The sequence below is a fragment of the Malania oleifera genome, chromosome 7, assembly GCF_029873635.1.
Source record: "Malania oleifera isolate guangnan ecotype guangnan chromosome 7, ASM2987363v1, whole genome shotgun sequence".
NCBI lineage: Eukaryota > Viridiplantae > Streptophyta > Magnoliopsida > Santalales > Ximeniaceae > Malania > Malania oleifera.
Genome location: NC_080423.1, coordinates 1325988 through 1341512, shown reverse-complemented (window position 1 = coordinate 1341512; position 15525 = coordinate 1325988). Strand labels below are relative to the sequence as shown.

The 15525-nt window shown below is 35.9% G+C and overlaps 1 protein-coding gene across 1 annotated transcript; it reads left to right on the top strand.

Moving 5' to 3' along the window:
• The first annotated feature begins 12871 nt into the window (after window positions 1-12871).
• LOC131159795 (peroxidase 47-like) lies at window positions 12872-14943 on the top strand. The gene is made up of 4 exons (XM_058114967.1): window positions 12872-13114; window positions 13221-13409; window positions 13528-13690; window positions 14330-14943. The coding sequence occupies exons 1-4, from the start codon at window positions 12881-12883 to the stop codon at window positions 14728-14730; spliced, it is 987 nt and encodes a 328-aa protein (XP_057970950.1). The 5' UTR covers window positions 12872-12880; the 3' UTR covers window positions 14731-14943.
• The last annotated feature ends 582 nt before the right edge of the window (window positions 14944-15525 follow it).

Sequence of the window (15525 nt, the reverse complement as noted above, 5' to 3'; positions counted from 1 at the left end):
ATACCCTCTGAGCACCCTCTGACATCGTATCACTGACCCTGACGGTGTAGCTACAGACAGTTCTCTATCTAATAACTGAGTCTCACTTTCAGATAATTTAACATATGATGTAGAGACAAAGGAATGAGTAGCACCTGAATCAAATAAAATAATAACAGAATGTGATAAAACAGTAAAAGTACCTATCACCACATCCGCGACAGCCTCTGCATCACCCGGCGTCAACGCGTAAACCCTCGTTGGGGCCACATTCCTCTGCTGTCCTCCATAAGGTACCTAATATCCTCCCCGATAGGGCCTGTGAGCTGGGACCTGGTCTGGCGGACCGGGGCATGCACGTGCCATGTGACCGGGTCTCCTACAGCGATAGCATACATCTCTCCCAACTCGGCACTCCCCCAAATGACGTCTATTGCATGTCTGACATACCGGGACAATCGGCGCACCCTTATTCCCACGAGGTCTTGCCATATCACGACCTCCTATCCATGGACCCCTACTGGAGCCAGCCTGAAAGCCTCGAGGTGCAGGCCTCTTCCTCTGACTCTGAGCCGCTATACCCCTCTGCATACCACTCTTAATGATCGCAGCTCTGTCTACAACCTCCGTAAATGTCTGAGCCTTGAAACCAATCACCTGCTCAAACAAATTCTGCCTCAGTCCTTCTTCAAACTTCCTTACCTTTTTCTCTTCATCAAGTGCTAGATGTGGAGCAAAACGCGACAACTCGATAAATCGAGCTGCGTACTGGGATACGATCATCTGCCCCTGTACCAGATACATAAATTCTGTTGCCTTCGCGCTCCGAACAATAGTAGGGAAATACCACTCAAAGAATAGCTCCTTGAATCGGTCCCACACCTCTGGCACTGGAACCAACCTTTGCTCCTCTATCAATTGCGTTGATCTCCACCAGCGCTTCGTCTCTCTTGTCAACTTAAATGCTGCAAATACTACCTTCTGCTCATCCAAACAAGGAAGTACTGCCAACTTCTCTTCGATGTCCTGGACCTAATTCTCAACTATAATCGGATCATCTCCTCTAGCAAAGGATGGGGGCTTCATCCGCGTAAACTGCTCGATTGAGCAGCCACGCTCCCCAGAGCTCCTAGCCATCTCAGCCATCACCTGCTGAGTGACACTGCGCAGCACAACATCTGTATCTCCTCCACCTATGCTAGAAAGTCTTGGCCTATCCTCTCCAGCATTCGTACCACTGCTTCCCGGGTCCATCCTGAAACGAGAAACACACTTAAGCACCTTATCTCTTATACAAACCTATCTTATACCAATTCAAAATTGACTATCTTCCCTGACCTCAACTTAATATCCAGTTCTGTCACCTAGACACACGACCCGACAATAGTTTACTATGATTTTATTGAAATCGTCACCCCAGGAAAAACACAGAAACCACCACAGTAATCCTGTACCCAGACCACAGAACAAACCTCAAATCATTCCCTATACTCTGGTATTGCTTCTGCTGCATTCTAAAGTCTACAGAATCTAACAACCTAGGCTTTGATACCAACTTGTAACGACCTGCTATTTAACTAGGTTTATATATATACTGTAAAATTTATAATGCTCCAATACGTACTAGATCAAAGCAATCCATTAACCTAAGCAGCAAGAAGCAGAATTCATATAAACATCATCAAGAAAATATACAATACTAGAGTGTTAGAATGTGTCCCCAAAATATATAGATAAAAATGTTTCCCAAAAATACCCTCAACCGGGCTAGGGCTACAAATAAATACTCACTCTACTGATAGGGCAGTACTGAGGCTCCTCTATCTGCGAGCCTGATCTGTTCGCCTATCTGGATCACCTGAAAATGTTAAAGTAATGGGATGAGCCAACGTTCAGTAAGAAGAAATATGCTATTGCTAGTGTGTGGCAAATGAGTTACAATACTTTAAAGATCTGTTCTTATATAATCGTGTATAACTGAATATGAGAATATAAGTACAAATAACATATAAAACCACCACTTGTACCCATGTTGCTTAACGTATCTCTTTTTATAAGTTTCTATACGTAATACTTCTACTATATATAAGTACCCCCCCCACTGTTACTGTAAAACTGTATATACATCTAATAGCTGAAAACTTCCTTGTGGATAACTGTATGTCATGGTACTGTAAACTGTATCTGTATCAACTGTATAATCATGGTATTATGTAATTACTATAAAATATATTTACTATCTATATAATCTGTAAATTATAACTTTGAAAAATACTGTAAAGCATGTCTCTGTACTATATCTATATTCTCAAACCACACAGTAATTTAAAGCATATTATACATAATGGATAAATTGTATTAATTCCTCTTGTGAATAATAATCTGGTATAAATATATATACTATACTGAAAATCATACTAATTTTGCCTAACATAGCATATTTCCCTTACCTGACTATTAAAAAGCCCTTATTGTATATCGGTCCTATCCCCGCAGGGCTTCCTACCCGACATCCTGAAAATAACATTCATCAGAACAGAATATCAATATTTCTTTGCTTACATCATTTCCTACAATTGTCAGAAGGCCAAAAATTGACTAAAAGACCTTACCCTTATTCTGGGGAGAAATTCGACTCCATCTCATCGACGATCCACCCCAGCAGACTTAAAGAGAACTCTGCCAGGAGTGTCGTGGTGGCCTCAGATCGTCAATCCGGCGACTGACGAGGCCGAAATAGACGAGAGAAGAGGGAAGGACCGTAGAGGAGAGAGAAGAGAGGTTTCGGTGAATTTCCTGCGCAGAAAAAATGAGTTTAACACTATTTATATTGCGGCCTTCGTTGACGAGTCACGTCACCTCGTCGACGAGTCCTGTAGAAAGTTCATCGACGAACCTATTCCCTCGTCGACGAATTTCAGACTTCCAAAAATCCACTCTTGGTATCTTTTCATTGACGAAACTTGTATTCGTTGACGAGACCCTCTTGTACCCTCGTCGACAAATCCCCTAAGTTCGTCAACGAGGACCTGCTAAATTCTTTTGAGTCTTACATCCCAAAGTGCTGCCTCCTTTTGTTACTGTTTCCATTTCTATCCCTTTTATTATTTAAATACGCTTATTCTTTAGGTCGTTACAGCAACCCTAAGAGAGGAAAGAGAGAGGGTTTGATTTTTTAAACATAAAAATGATCTTAATCCTTTATATAGGCTGCTGGCGTAGGGGAAATCGTCAGCGGTTTCCCTGAAACTGTTGACGGTTTGACCTTTTTAATCAAGTTATTTCTATTGTTTTACCTTTTACTGAGCCTTGATAACTAAAACCGTCGACGGTTTTCTGAGCTCCACCAAAAGCGTCGACGATTTGGCCTTGCACCAAACCAATTTATCCTTTTTTTTTTATTATTTATTGTTATTATTATCATTTTTGGGGTCTCTACATTCTTTCCTCCTTATAAAATTTCGTCCTTGAAATTTTTCATTTAGCATTTATACTAATATTTGGGGAAAAAATCTTTGAAATTTTATTAATTACCCTCACTTATGGTGGAAGAATACTGTGGTTACATAAACGACTCTAGGAGATTATAATAACCAAATCAAAATTCTCCCAAAACCACTCAACATAAAAACCATTACATTCAACTAATTAACCTGCATAAAACCTACTTATATACAAACGAATACTCACCTGAACTATTACATTATCTATCTAACTCTTAGACCCGTTGAACAAGTGTGGGTACTCCTGGCGCATTTTCTCCTTTAACTCCCATGAAACTTCCTCAAACGCATGGTTCCTCCAAAGTACTTTTACCAGTGGGATTTTCTTGGTGCATAGTTCTTGCTCTTTATGTTCTAAGGTTTGGACTGACACTTCATCGTATGATAGAGTATCTCAAATCTCCAGTGCCTCATAACTTATTATATGTGATGGATTTTGGACGTATTTTTTCAACATAGACATATGAAATACGTCGTGTATTCTAGATAACGGTGGGGGTAACGCTAACCTGTAAGCAACTTGATCGATTCTTTCCAATATCTCAAACAGCCCAATGTACCTAGGGCTAAGCTTACATTTCTTCCCAAATCTCATTACTCATTTCATTGGTGCAGTTTTCAAATTGTTGTTGTATTAGTGTATATGGTTTTTAAAGTTCAATCTTTTCCTTGATGCTATTGTTATTCATTATTTAGGATTATTGTTGTTGTATGTGTTGTATATTTTAACTAATCCATATTATTGTTGTAAAATTGTTTTTGTTGTAATATTTACTTAATTTTTTTTTGTATTTTATTGTAAATACTAATTGGTTTGTTCTCATTATTGTAGGATTTTTATTTTTATTGCGGAGGTAAGAATTCTATTGTTTAACATTTAAATGTAATAATTTTTGTTGTTGTATATTATTAAGTGCGTAATATTCAAGTTGTATATTTAATATTTAGGATTTTTTGTATATTATTAAATAGGCAATATTCAAGTTGTATGAGCTTTGTTGTATTTATTAAATAGGCGATATTCAAGTTGTATGCTTAATATTTAGTGTTTCGTTGTATTTATTTAAATAGGCAATGTTCATGTGATATGTTTAATGTTTAGGGTTTTCTTTTTTATCATGTTTATCGTTATAAAATTCCAAAAAAATATTTTCAACTTGATTTTCATTATTTGTTTTTTTGTTATTTCAAAATTTGGGGAAAAATATCCAAAAATGTTATAAAAATTCAGAAAAGTTACATAAAAATATAAAAATATTTTCTTGAAATTTAAAATTCATATTTGCAAATTTTTCATCCCCAAATGAGTTAAAAAAAAAAAAAAAAAAACAAACTCTTGGAATATTATTTTTTCGTACTTAGAAGAACCCTACAAATTTCAAAAATCATGGGAGTGTATTTTCTTAACCTATTTTCTCGAGTTTCATCCCTATGATTTTAAAGAAAGGGTATGAGTTTTTTAAAACTTCTCGTACCCTAGTTATGAAGGGATATATATGTAGTGACTCAGAGGAATTATAATATTTAAATAATAAAAAGAAGGGAGAAAAGGAAATTAAAAGGGGCAAAAGCAAGTCTTTGTCGACGAATGTTTTGCGTTCGTCGACGACATTGCATATTGGGCTTGTCGACGAGGGGGTGATTCGTTGACGAGAAAATACCAAGAAAGGTTTTGGGAGATTCTGAATTTTGTTGACGAGGAGAGAGTTCATTGACGAGTTGTCTTCATGACCTCGTCGACGAGGTGACGTGACTCGTTGACGAAACCAGTGTATAAATAGTGTTAAACGCGATTTTTCGGCTTAATTTGGCCGCATAAACACTCTCTCTCACTCCCTTCGGTTTCCCTATCTTCTCTCTCAATTTCTGGGCCGGATTTCTGCCGATTTGACGATTTGAAGCCACCACGACACTCTTGGGAGAGTTCTCTTCAAATCTGTTGGAGTGGATCGTCGGTGGGGCTAAGTTGGAAACCAACCAAAATTCAGGGTAAGATTTTCTATTCATTATTTGACTTCTTGACAGTTGTAGAAAGCGCACGTAGAAATAATGAAGTTTAGTTCTAAAAAATGTTATTTTTAGGGTATTGAACGGGGAACCCTGCGAGTGCAGGACTGTTTTCTTAGGGGGCTTTTTCAGGAATTAGGTAATGGGATAAACTAAACTAGTTATTTTATGAAAATGTATGTATGTTATTACAACATCTGATTTCAGGAAAATAAATATATGTATATATGCTTTATGCTTAGGAAATACTACTGAAAATAATGATATGTTTAAATATACGAAAAACTTATTTCGTGTGGCATGAGTGGAATTTGTAATGAAATACTATTTTCTGGGAACATGATAATGATATAGATTTTTGTAATGAAAACCGGCATACGGGCCGAGAATTTTACATATGTGTTGTCGGTGTACGGGCCGTGCTATGGATATGTTTTGCCAGCGTATGAACCGTGCTATGGATATGATTTGTCGGCGTACGAGCCGAGCTATGGATATGATTTTCCGGCGTACAGGCCGAGCTATGGATATGATTTGCTAGCGTATGGGTTGAGCTATGGATATGTTTGCCGGCGTACAGGTCGAGTTATGGTAAAATATGAAATACCGGCGTACGAGCCGATAATTTTTATGATATATGTAAATATGCAAAATGATGCGATGATATTGATTTGGCAACTAATAGTATGATATATCCATTTATCATAGTTTAATTATATGTTATATGTTATCAAAATCTAGTTGGCTTGGTTCAGGCTAGCACTTACATCGTACCGATGCTATGTGTTCATGATTCATCATGATATTTGTGTTAACGCTGCTGTACGGAGTGGTGTGAGGTTGGATGGACGATGTGGTTTTAAGAAGTGTGAGCGCCCCTAGTGTATGGACCAGGTCTGGCAGACCCATCGGACTTACAGACTGTACTTTTGACTTGGCAGTGGTCGACCAATCATTGTCAGGTCCCGCCTTCGGGCCACACAACCGAGTCATGTGGCGGTAATACATGACAACAACCAGCTAACCTACCAGGATTGTTTTCGTATTATATTATATGAGATGAATTATGTTTATGAAAATTATGTATGTTCTGCCATGATATGAGAATATATGTTTCCCAGATATGAGACAGACAGTTATACTAATATGTTTATGTATGATTTTATATAGAAACGAAAATACTCATGTTGTCGCACACTAGTATTAGTTTATTTCCCTTACTGAGATGTGTCTCACCCCGAATTACATGAATTTTCAGGATCCCCTAATAGGAGAGCGGATAAAGCTCTACTGAGATAGTACTGTTGATCTGTTCTCTTTGAAGGGTAAGTTTTGGTAGGGACAGATGAATTTTGTGGTAAATGTCCCTAGGACTTTCTTTTTGGGATGTATATACCTAAATACAATGGATGTAATAACTCTGGTATTGAGATAGATGGTATCATGTGTATGATATTATGAGATGTTTATGATTTTATGTTTCCTACTGCTTAGGCTTCCGCATTATGTTATTTTTATATCCCTGGTACCCACGGGTCCAAGTGGATTATGATCTGGTGAGTTTTGTGATATTGGTTTTATTATATTATGGGAAAAAAATATTTGGAAATTAAGCAGATTGTTACAATATATATTACTTGCATTTTTGTATGATTTATTTCCTTGCTTGTGCATTTCATAAATTCACAAAAGCTAGTAATTTTAAAGACTTATTAAATTTAATTGGTGGGATAATTTTTGATTAATTAGGTACCGTTTGTAAGAACGAGCGCATAGGGGGTGCTTGTATCTTCCCATCGCATAACTGAACTCACAATCTCGACTCTGGAAACGCAGACTGATTCTACCCTTAATTGGGTAGTAATCAAGTGTTCTAACCACACTAAAAGGTTAGTGGCGACTCCATTCCTATTTTTCCTGAAAATTAAACCTTACGATTTTTATTTAGCCACCCTGGGGCACCTGCGCTCCCAGAACGTCACGATACCCTTTATATAGGCTGTTGGCGCAAGGGAAACCGTCGACGATTTTCTGAGCTCCACCAAAACCGTCTACGGTTTGGCCTTGTACCAAACCAATTTCTTCTTTTTCTTATTTATTGTTATTATTATCATTTTATGGGTCTCTACAGCTGAGCCATTGGTGGATATATAATAACTTATCATCTCACTCGCCTGATGACGATATAATTGGTGAAGGGGATAAAAATAATTGTGTGAGGAAGGGGGATTCACTTGCCTAATAGGAAGGGCAAGCACAAGAAGAGTTGAAGGGTTAAGAACCATGAGGGCTAATGCGGCATCAGTTGCATTCTATGCGTGAGGCCATATATGGGAAGGGAGTGCCTTAAATGAAGCAAGTTGAGTGATATGATGTCTTGCTATAGGAGCCATTGTCAACTTATTGTTGGTAGGACAAGCAAGGAGATGGGCTCTTCAAGTAAGGTGGTATTTGAAAGTTGTGAATTTAGGGTGGTTTTTTATAAATGAAGTTTTTTTGTGGGGTGAAGTTTCGTACAAGTGAGTGGAATGACAACACAAATTTAACTATGGCACATATGGATGACTATGTCGTTATTTTTGGCATAGAATTTTTTTTTAGGTAAGTCCAAGGTTGTGATTTTGTTGATTAGTGGACATTAGATGACTACGAATATGAGGGGAATGCTTGTATGGTGAAGACATCAAAGGAAGAGGGGAATGACATACAAGCCATGGCAGCACTATAGCTTCAAAGATAGGGGAAGGCGCAACAATTGGGCAAGGCCAAGCAAGGCGATAGGCAAGGGAATTCAATGCAAGAAGACATCTTCAAAGCACCACAAACATTAGTGTTTGAGAATGGGTAGGGGGAGAATGTCATGTTTTGAATATGCAAGGAATGGTCATGTCGTGCAAAGGTGGAAGTCATTAGTGATTGGAGCCAATCAAGTGACTTGTATGGAAGATGATTCTAATTTTTTTTTCTTTTTTTTTTTGGGAGGGGGATCTAGGTTTTTCCTATATTATTGAGAAATGTTAGGATTATATAGTGTTTTTGTGAGTTGGCAGAGATAATATTTGTTTGCTTATTCCTTTGTGAAAGAATATTTATTGGAATATTTAAGGGAACTTTGATATGAGCGCGCATCCATTAGGGGATGAGGTGGCAAGGTTTTGCGGAAGGTAGGTTGACATGGGAGCTAATAAAATGTATTTCCATAAAAAAAATTGTATTCTCTATTAAAAAGATATTCAACTTCTCTATTTTCTTTTATGCATGTGTCTTTTATCCTTTTTCTTTAATTAATTCGGGATTTTTCCACCCTAATGGGCGGGGGATTTTTTTTTTTTTAAAAAGGACGATGCCTCCATTTATTTTTTGATAACCCCTCACTTTTGGCGGAGGAATACTGTGGTTACAAGACAATCAAAGGGAGATAACAAAAGAAACACGTTAAATACCTCCCAAAGAACAACACCAACATCTAGTCAAAAACCGGGTTACAAGTTCAAATAAAACAAAACAAAATAGGACCTACAAAATAAATCTCACCCAACAAAATAAAACAAAAGGGATGAAATTGAAATTGATTGCTTAATGTAGCACAAAATTGGTCAAAAGGGATGTTGACTCTAGCCTTATGGATTTTTGCATTGGGATTCGACTTGGGATCTACCTTAGTTGTTGTTTTTTCAATTAATTCAATGCACATAATGTAATAGCACAATATCTTTTACCTTTCATCTCTTTACCTCCTTTTGTGTTTGATCTATCCCCTCGTCTAATCTAAATCCTTTCACCTTTGGTGGGGATCCTTCTTCATCTTTCTATAATTTTTATGATTTTTACTATCCTTATCCTACACCTCTAAGGGGAGATGTCATAACGAGGTCATTTACAGTTGATCCATCATCTCCCCTGTCTCAATCCACACAATCACTCGAAATTAAATATCATAAGACCTTAAAAAAAAATCTTTTCTCTACTATTGCTAGTGCACTGAAATGCTTACAAACATTAGTGGTTGAAGTTACTACTATTGTTATTCTTATTATTATAATTGTTATCAAAGCAATCTCTAAATAATGATATAATTGGGTTCATCTATTAGGCACAACCTTTCTCTCTCTCTCTCTCTCTCTCTCTCTCTCTCACACACACACACACATTGGTGCATGTGCGCTACACAGACTTCCACTATGAATATATATAACTGTAGCCTATGATGGAGGGTGTGCATGTCCACTCATGTCTGAGTGTAGGTTGGATGCCCCTAATAAGTCAAAACCTCATTTCTCATAAAACAAACACACGTACATTCCCTATGCCTTCTCTATATTTATATATAGGGAAATATGTGGAGGATATGGATGAATGGAAGAAAAGAAAAGAAAAGAAAAGAAAAGAAAAGGAAAAGATGAGTAGGAAAGTGTGTTTGGTGGAGTCAGCCAGTCTGCCCTTTAACAATTAACATATTGGAAACCAGCTATATAGGTATTAGGTAGTTCTCTCTCATCTCTACTTGGGCAGGCCCATGCAGCACCCCACTTCCATTCCATTCATTACTTTTTGACTTCTTTTTCTATGTATGCTTCAAACTCAATAAACACCAAAGAGATTCCCAAACGCCTCCTGCTGCTAGCTAGCTTCTAGATGTAAGATGCAGTATGCATATGAATGAATCACAACTTGACTATTAAAAATTAACTTAGTTAAATATCTACAAGTCAATATGATTATTGGAGTCTTACTTAGCTCTATATAGTTATTATTGTTTTTTCTTATTAAAATCGAAATACATATCTTTGAAACAAACAATGCTCATACTGATCGAAAAGCAATGAGCGCAGGTAATTATTTCACCAAGTTTGAGAACCTAGTTAGGACGATTGTATATAATGCGAGTTAATTAGGTAGTATTGTAAAGATACCAAGCACTAATTTGAAGTATGAAAAGATCATATAATAAAGAATATTCTAGTTTTTAATTCACTTTGTCCAGCAAATTGTGTTTTGCGTGCTTAAAAAGATTGATGATCGAGCTTTTGCTGAGCTATTTAATAAAAAGTGCGCTCCATCATCAGGATGAAATTACAATGGATGAAAGGCATAACATGCTTCAAAAACAATCTATAGACCAAGTGCCTTGCTTGTTCATCCTATATATAATTGAGAAACCATGCATAGTGCAATTATAACTTTGCTAATTGCTTCTTCCATCTGGTCTCTCAAGCCACAAATTACAAGAGGATGCATGCTTAATCATATTAAAAGAAGCAAAGGGTTAGGTAGGATCTTCCTCTAGAAGGATCTAAATAATATAGCTAGGTACATATCCACTACAAATCTCAAATACTGAGCTAAAATTTGAGAGTTCAAACTTATAAGTTTGAATTTTTGTTTGACAAAATTTGTTGAGGGGTAACCATATGAATGCTTAGAATTAACCAAAACCAAATTCAATAATTAAAGGAAATAAAACATTAGCTTTGTTGTGAAATTACGTCTTAAGGTTATATGTGCACATACAGAGCAAATACGAAAATCATAGAAAATCGAAAGGGAGAAGAAGAACACAAATTTACATGATTTGACAATGTGCCTACGTTCACAGAACCTTTGGACATTTTTTACCATCAATGAAAATTTGCCTTAGGATTTCAACTTTTGACTACAATGTGCATATATAGCCTCATATGAAAACTCCATAATACTCTCATATGATATACAGTTATATTGCACCTTCACTCAAACATACTGCATCGTACCACGGGAAACGACCCCACAACGCACCTCCACTTGAACTAGTTTAAGTAGACATGGATGTCTCGTAAATAAAAGTCTTAGGGACCCTGAGCCCTCCAATTTGTAACAGTGCTCAAGTCTATACACTCTGAATATGGGTGACAATTCAACAAACTTTAACAAATAGGGTTTATCAGATATCACCTGAAATTTTTAAACACTTACTGAGACATGGTTAAATCGAATTCTTCTTATATACCCTTTCCCTCCACTAACTAAATTGAAGTGGAGGAACTATTGGGAGTGCCAAAAAATTAGTATTCATGGAATCATGTCACCTCCAACAGCATAGTGTTCAAAAACCTAAATAAAAAATTGAATGTATTGACAAAAAAATTATTTGTTTAAAAATGTAAATTTTACATGTCAATTTATTTTATTTTAAACAAATAGCTGAAGTATGTGGGTTGAAAATGAATTTTAAAAAAGTAGTAAAAGAAAATTAGGCAGGGAAGCCAAACAAGATTAGGGTTCCATGCATGGGGCATGGCAGGCTGGTGTGGTGTGCATGTGTGATTGGCTGATTCCAATGGTCAATAAAGAATTAAGACTACCCTATATATTTTAATTAAATATATCTATATGTGACTATCCACTTATTAACTCAATTATCCAAGTATTCATTTCTAAAGCTAAAAAAAAAAAAAAACCATACTTGAAAAAAATCGATTTCTTCACACAAGAGTTCGAAAATCTCATAACACAATATGATATATCAATGTTTGGAATTAGGTTTAGTTTGACTTTTCTATAACTTTTTAAAAGGAGTTTAAAAAAGAAACGGGTGAAAAGGAGCTTATTTATAAATTATTTGGTCTGCCTGTCAAGGAAAAAGAAAAAAAAAAAGCTACTAGAAAGAAAAAGCTGATTTTAAACATTTGATAAATAAGTCGTAAAGCGTCTAAAAGTATTTTAAATGACTAAAATAGATTTGTAGTTTTAAGAAATATAATTAATGTTTTGATAATTTTATAATTAGAAAATATTAAGAACAATAATAAAATAAAATATTTTGTTAGAAAAATAACTTTTGAAAGTTCTGAATCGATCTGTAACTTTTAAAAACTTTCTAAAAAAAATTTAAAACTAACTTTTAAAAATTAGAAAAATTTAAAACCAAACACGTTAAACGTCCTAACTTTTACATTTAAAAAAAAAAATTTGAGACAAAAAAAGGGTCAAATTCACCGTACTGAACATATTAGAAATAAGTCCTCCTTTTTATAACTCTAATATTAATAAAAATAAAATTAATTTATCACATATTTAATATCTAAAATATAAATATACAGACATATAAAGGGTCAAATTTTATGCATAATTTTTCTTAAATTTTAAATAATTGTATGTGTAAGCATGCATCTTCGTTTACTTTTGGGAGTCGTTTTCTCTTGGAGTCTTCAACGATAAGGGATAGATGAGAGATTGCATTTCATAAAGTGGAGAGAATTAATCATTGTCATAAACCATTTTGCGCCCAGCCCTTCCACTACCTTTCAACCTACCTTCTTCCATTCTCCACTCACTTGCTCCAACAACTCTTTCCATCATTCTTTCCCATATTTATAAGCTTTGATAGATGAGCGTTCTGATGAGAAGTGTGCATGATCCAAAGTAGAACAGGAAAAATGAATGTGTTAGGCGTAGTGTTTGTGGTAGTGAGTTGTTTGTGGAGATATGGAGTAGTGAGAGTGGAGGGTCTTACAATGGACTATTACCTTAGGACTTGCCCCTTTGCTGAATTTATTGTAAAGAACACTGTTAACTCTGCTTTGCAAGCTGACCCTACTCTCGCTGCTGCTCTCATCCGAATGCATTTCCACGATTGTTTCATACAGGTCTCCTCTCTCTCTCATAGTCTCATGTGCATGCATATTCATGGTACGTTAATTTTAGTAATATATGCAAATGAATGAATATATATGTGTGTGTGTGTGTGTGTAGGGCTGTGATGGTTCAATTCTGATTGATTCGACGAAGGGCAACACAGCAGAGAAGGATTCACCGGCGAATTTGAGCTTGAGGGGATACGAAATCATAGACAAGGCGAAGGAGCGGTTGGAGAAGCAATGTCCTGGCGTTGTTTCCTGTGCTGACATTGTCGCCATGGCTGCAAGAGATGCTGTTTTCTTCGTAATGAATTTAGATCCTTATTAAAAAATAACATTAGTAGTAGCTACTACTCGTCGTCGTCATCATCATCATCATGATTTTGTTTTTTGGTATGTTAATTTGTTAATGGTGGATGCAGGCAGGAGGTCCAGTGTATGACATATCAAAAGGCAGGAAGGATGGAATGAGGTCTGACATAAAGGACACAATCAACCTCCCTTCACCTGTGTTTAATGCCTCCGAGCTCATTCGGGTCTTTGGCCAACATGGTTTTACCGCTCAAGAAATGGTGGCTTTGTCCGGTAACTTGTTCTATACGAATAGATCAGCCTCACAGCACATTCATTCATACCCCAAAGTCTATGTATGTTATTACTTCTGTCCAAATACAAAAGTGGATTCCACACTAATAAAATAACTTAACCTAATTTCTCCACCTATGTTATATAAAATAGTACTAGCTAATCTTTGGATATTAATAGTTTTTCCTAGGTATAAATAGAAAGCATAAAGAGAGCAGTCAATCTCTTGAAAATTGTAGCAGAGGGAGTAATTTGTTTGTGACACATAGTTAGGAAATGTCCGACATACAATCTATCTCTAGAAAAGAAACAAAAAAAAATTTCATTTGAAATAGTCCCACTCCACTAAACAATATCAATGCATATTATTACGAGACAAATATTTAAATCATACTTAAAAACATTGGTATTATGTATTCACATACTTAACATAGGGGATTGAAAAGAAGATTGTGAGTTCTCATGTGATTTCCACCCTTATGTCTATTCTAACAAGTTGACAATGGACCGCCTCGATACAAATCTCGAGATGCTAACTCTATAAATACATATATATAGACACATATATAAGTTTTACTGTAACAGCACTAATCAATCAAAAATTTAAATGATGATGATTATTTTCTTAATACGTGGTAGGGGCACATACTGTGGGAGTGGCAAGGTGCTCATCATTCAAGAATAGATTGAGCAAATTCGATGCTAGCCATGACGTGGATCCAACTCTAGACCCTGACTTTGCAAAGTCTTTGTCTACGACGTGCAGCAGCGGCGGGGACAATGCTGAGCAGCCATTCGATTTTAGTCGCAACACCTTCGACAACGCATACTTTGGGGCACTGATGAGGAAGGCGGGGGTGCTGTTCTCAGACCAGACATTGTTCGAAAGTCCACAGACAAGGAACACTGTTCTTGGCTACGCACTAAACCAAGCCATGTTCTTCCTAGATTTCCAGCAGGCCATGCTCAAAATGAGCTTGCTAGATGTCAAGGAAGGTCCCAAGGGCCAAGTCCGCCTCAACTGTCGTAAGATCAACTAGATTGCAACATAGCATATTTATACAGAGAAATTATTAGATGCATTGGGTGTATGTGTATGTATTTTATTATGTTCAATGTTGTGTATACACTCAGTGTATCTAATATTTTCTATATTTACATATAATCATTATATATATATATATATATATATATATATATGATACAAAATAATGTAGTTAGTCAATAATACTCAAATTTATTGAGATTTATCACTTGATTTTGCCTATTGACATCCTTAATTTGCATGCTAACTAAAGATAGAGGCAAATGAAGCTAATAAAATTTGGTGTTGATTAACTTTATTTTGCATTGTGTTTGGTTTCGGATATTCAAAAATATAAATTAAGTGAATTTATATTGTCCAAATTTACATAAATTCAAATCGAAAACTTTTTCCAAATATAAGAAAGGTTAATAAGTACCATAATTTGTTTGGCAAAAAGTGGTTTTAACATAATAAAAATTTATTAAAAAGTGTTTTACTAGCAACTGAAATCACCGACGGTAAAAGTAGGATAACCACTAGAGTATAATTTGATAACCTAAGGTTCCATGCATCTGAGGTAAGTTCGTTTCTCATGATTTGCTGCTCTTGGGAATATTCAACTTTATACAACTTCAAACCAAGAGGCTAATTAATTAACACATCCCAACTTGCTACCATCTCTATCTTCAAGAAAGAAGATTTGAATTGTGTGCTAGTTAATTCTTTATAATTGAGGTTTTTCATCCCAAATTAATATAATCCTTCTTCATTAGCTTGCACTTGCATCCAACTCACAATTCTTAAGCTC

Bases quoted from the DNA above. Each gene is read 5' to 3' on its own strand.
- LOC131159795 (XM_058114967.1), top strand. From the start codon at position 12,881: ATGATCCAAAGTAGAACAGGAAAAATGAATGTGTTAGGCGTAGTGTTT. The intron at 13,115-13,220 runs GTCTCCTCTCTC...GTGTGTGTGTAG, and splicing joins TCCACGATTGTTTCATACAG to GGCTGTGATGGTTCAATTCT. The intron at 13,691-14,329 runs GTAACTTGTTCT...AATACGTGGTAG, and splicing joins AGAAATGGTGGCTTTGTCCG to GGGCACATACTGTGGGAGTG.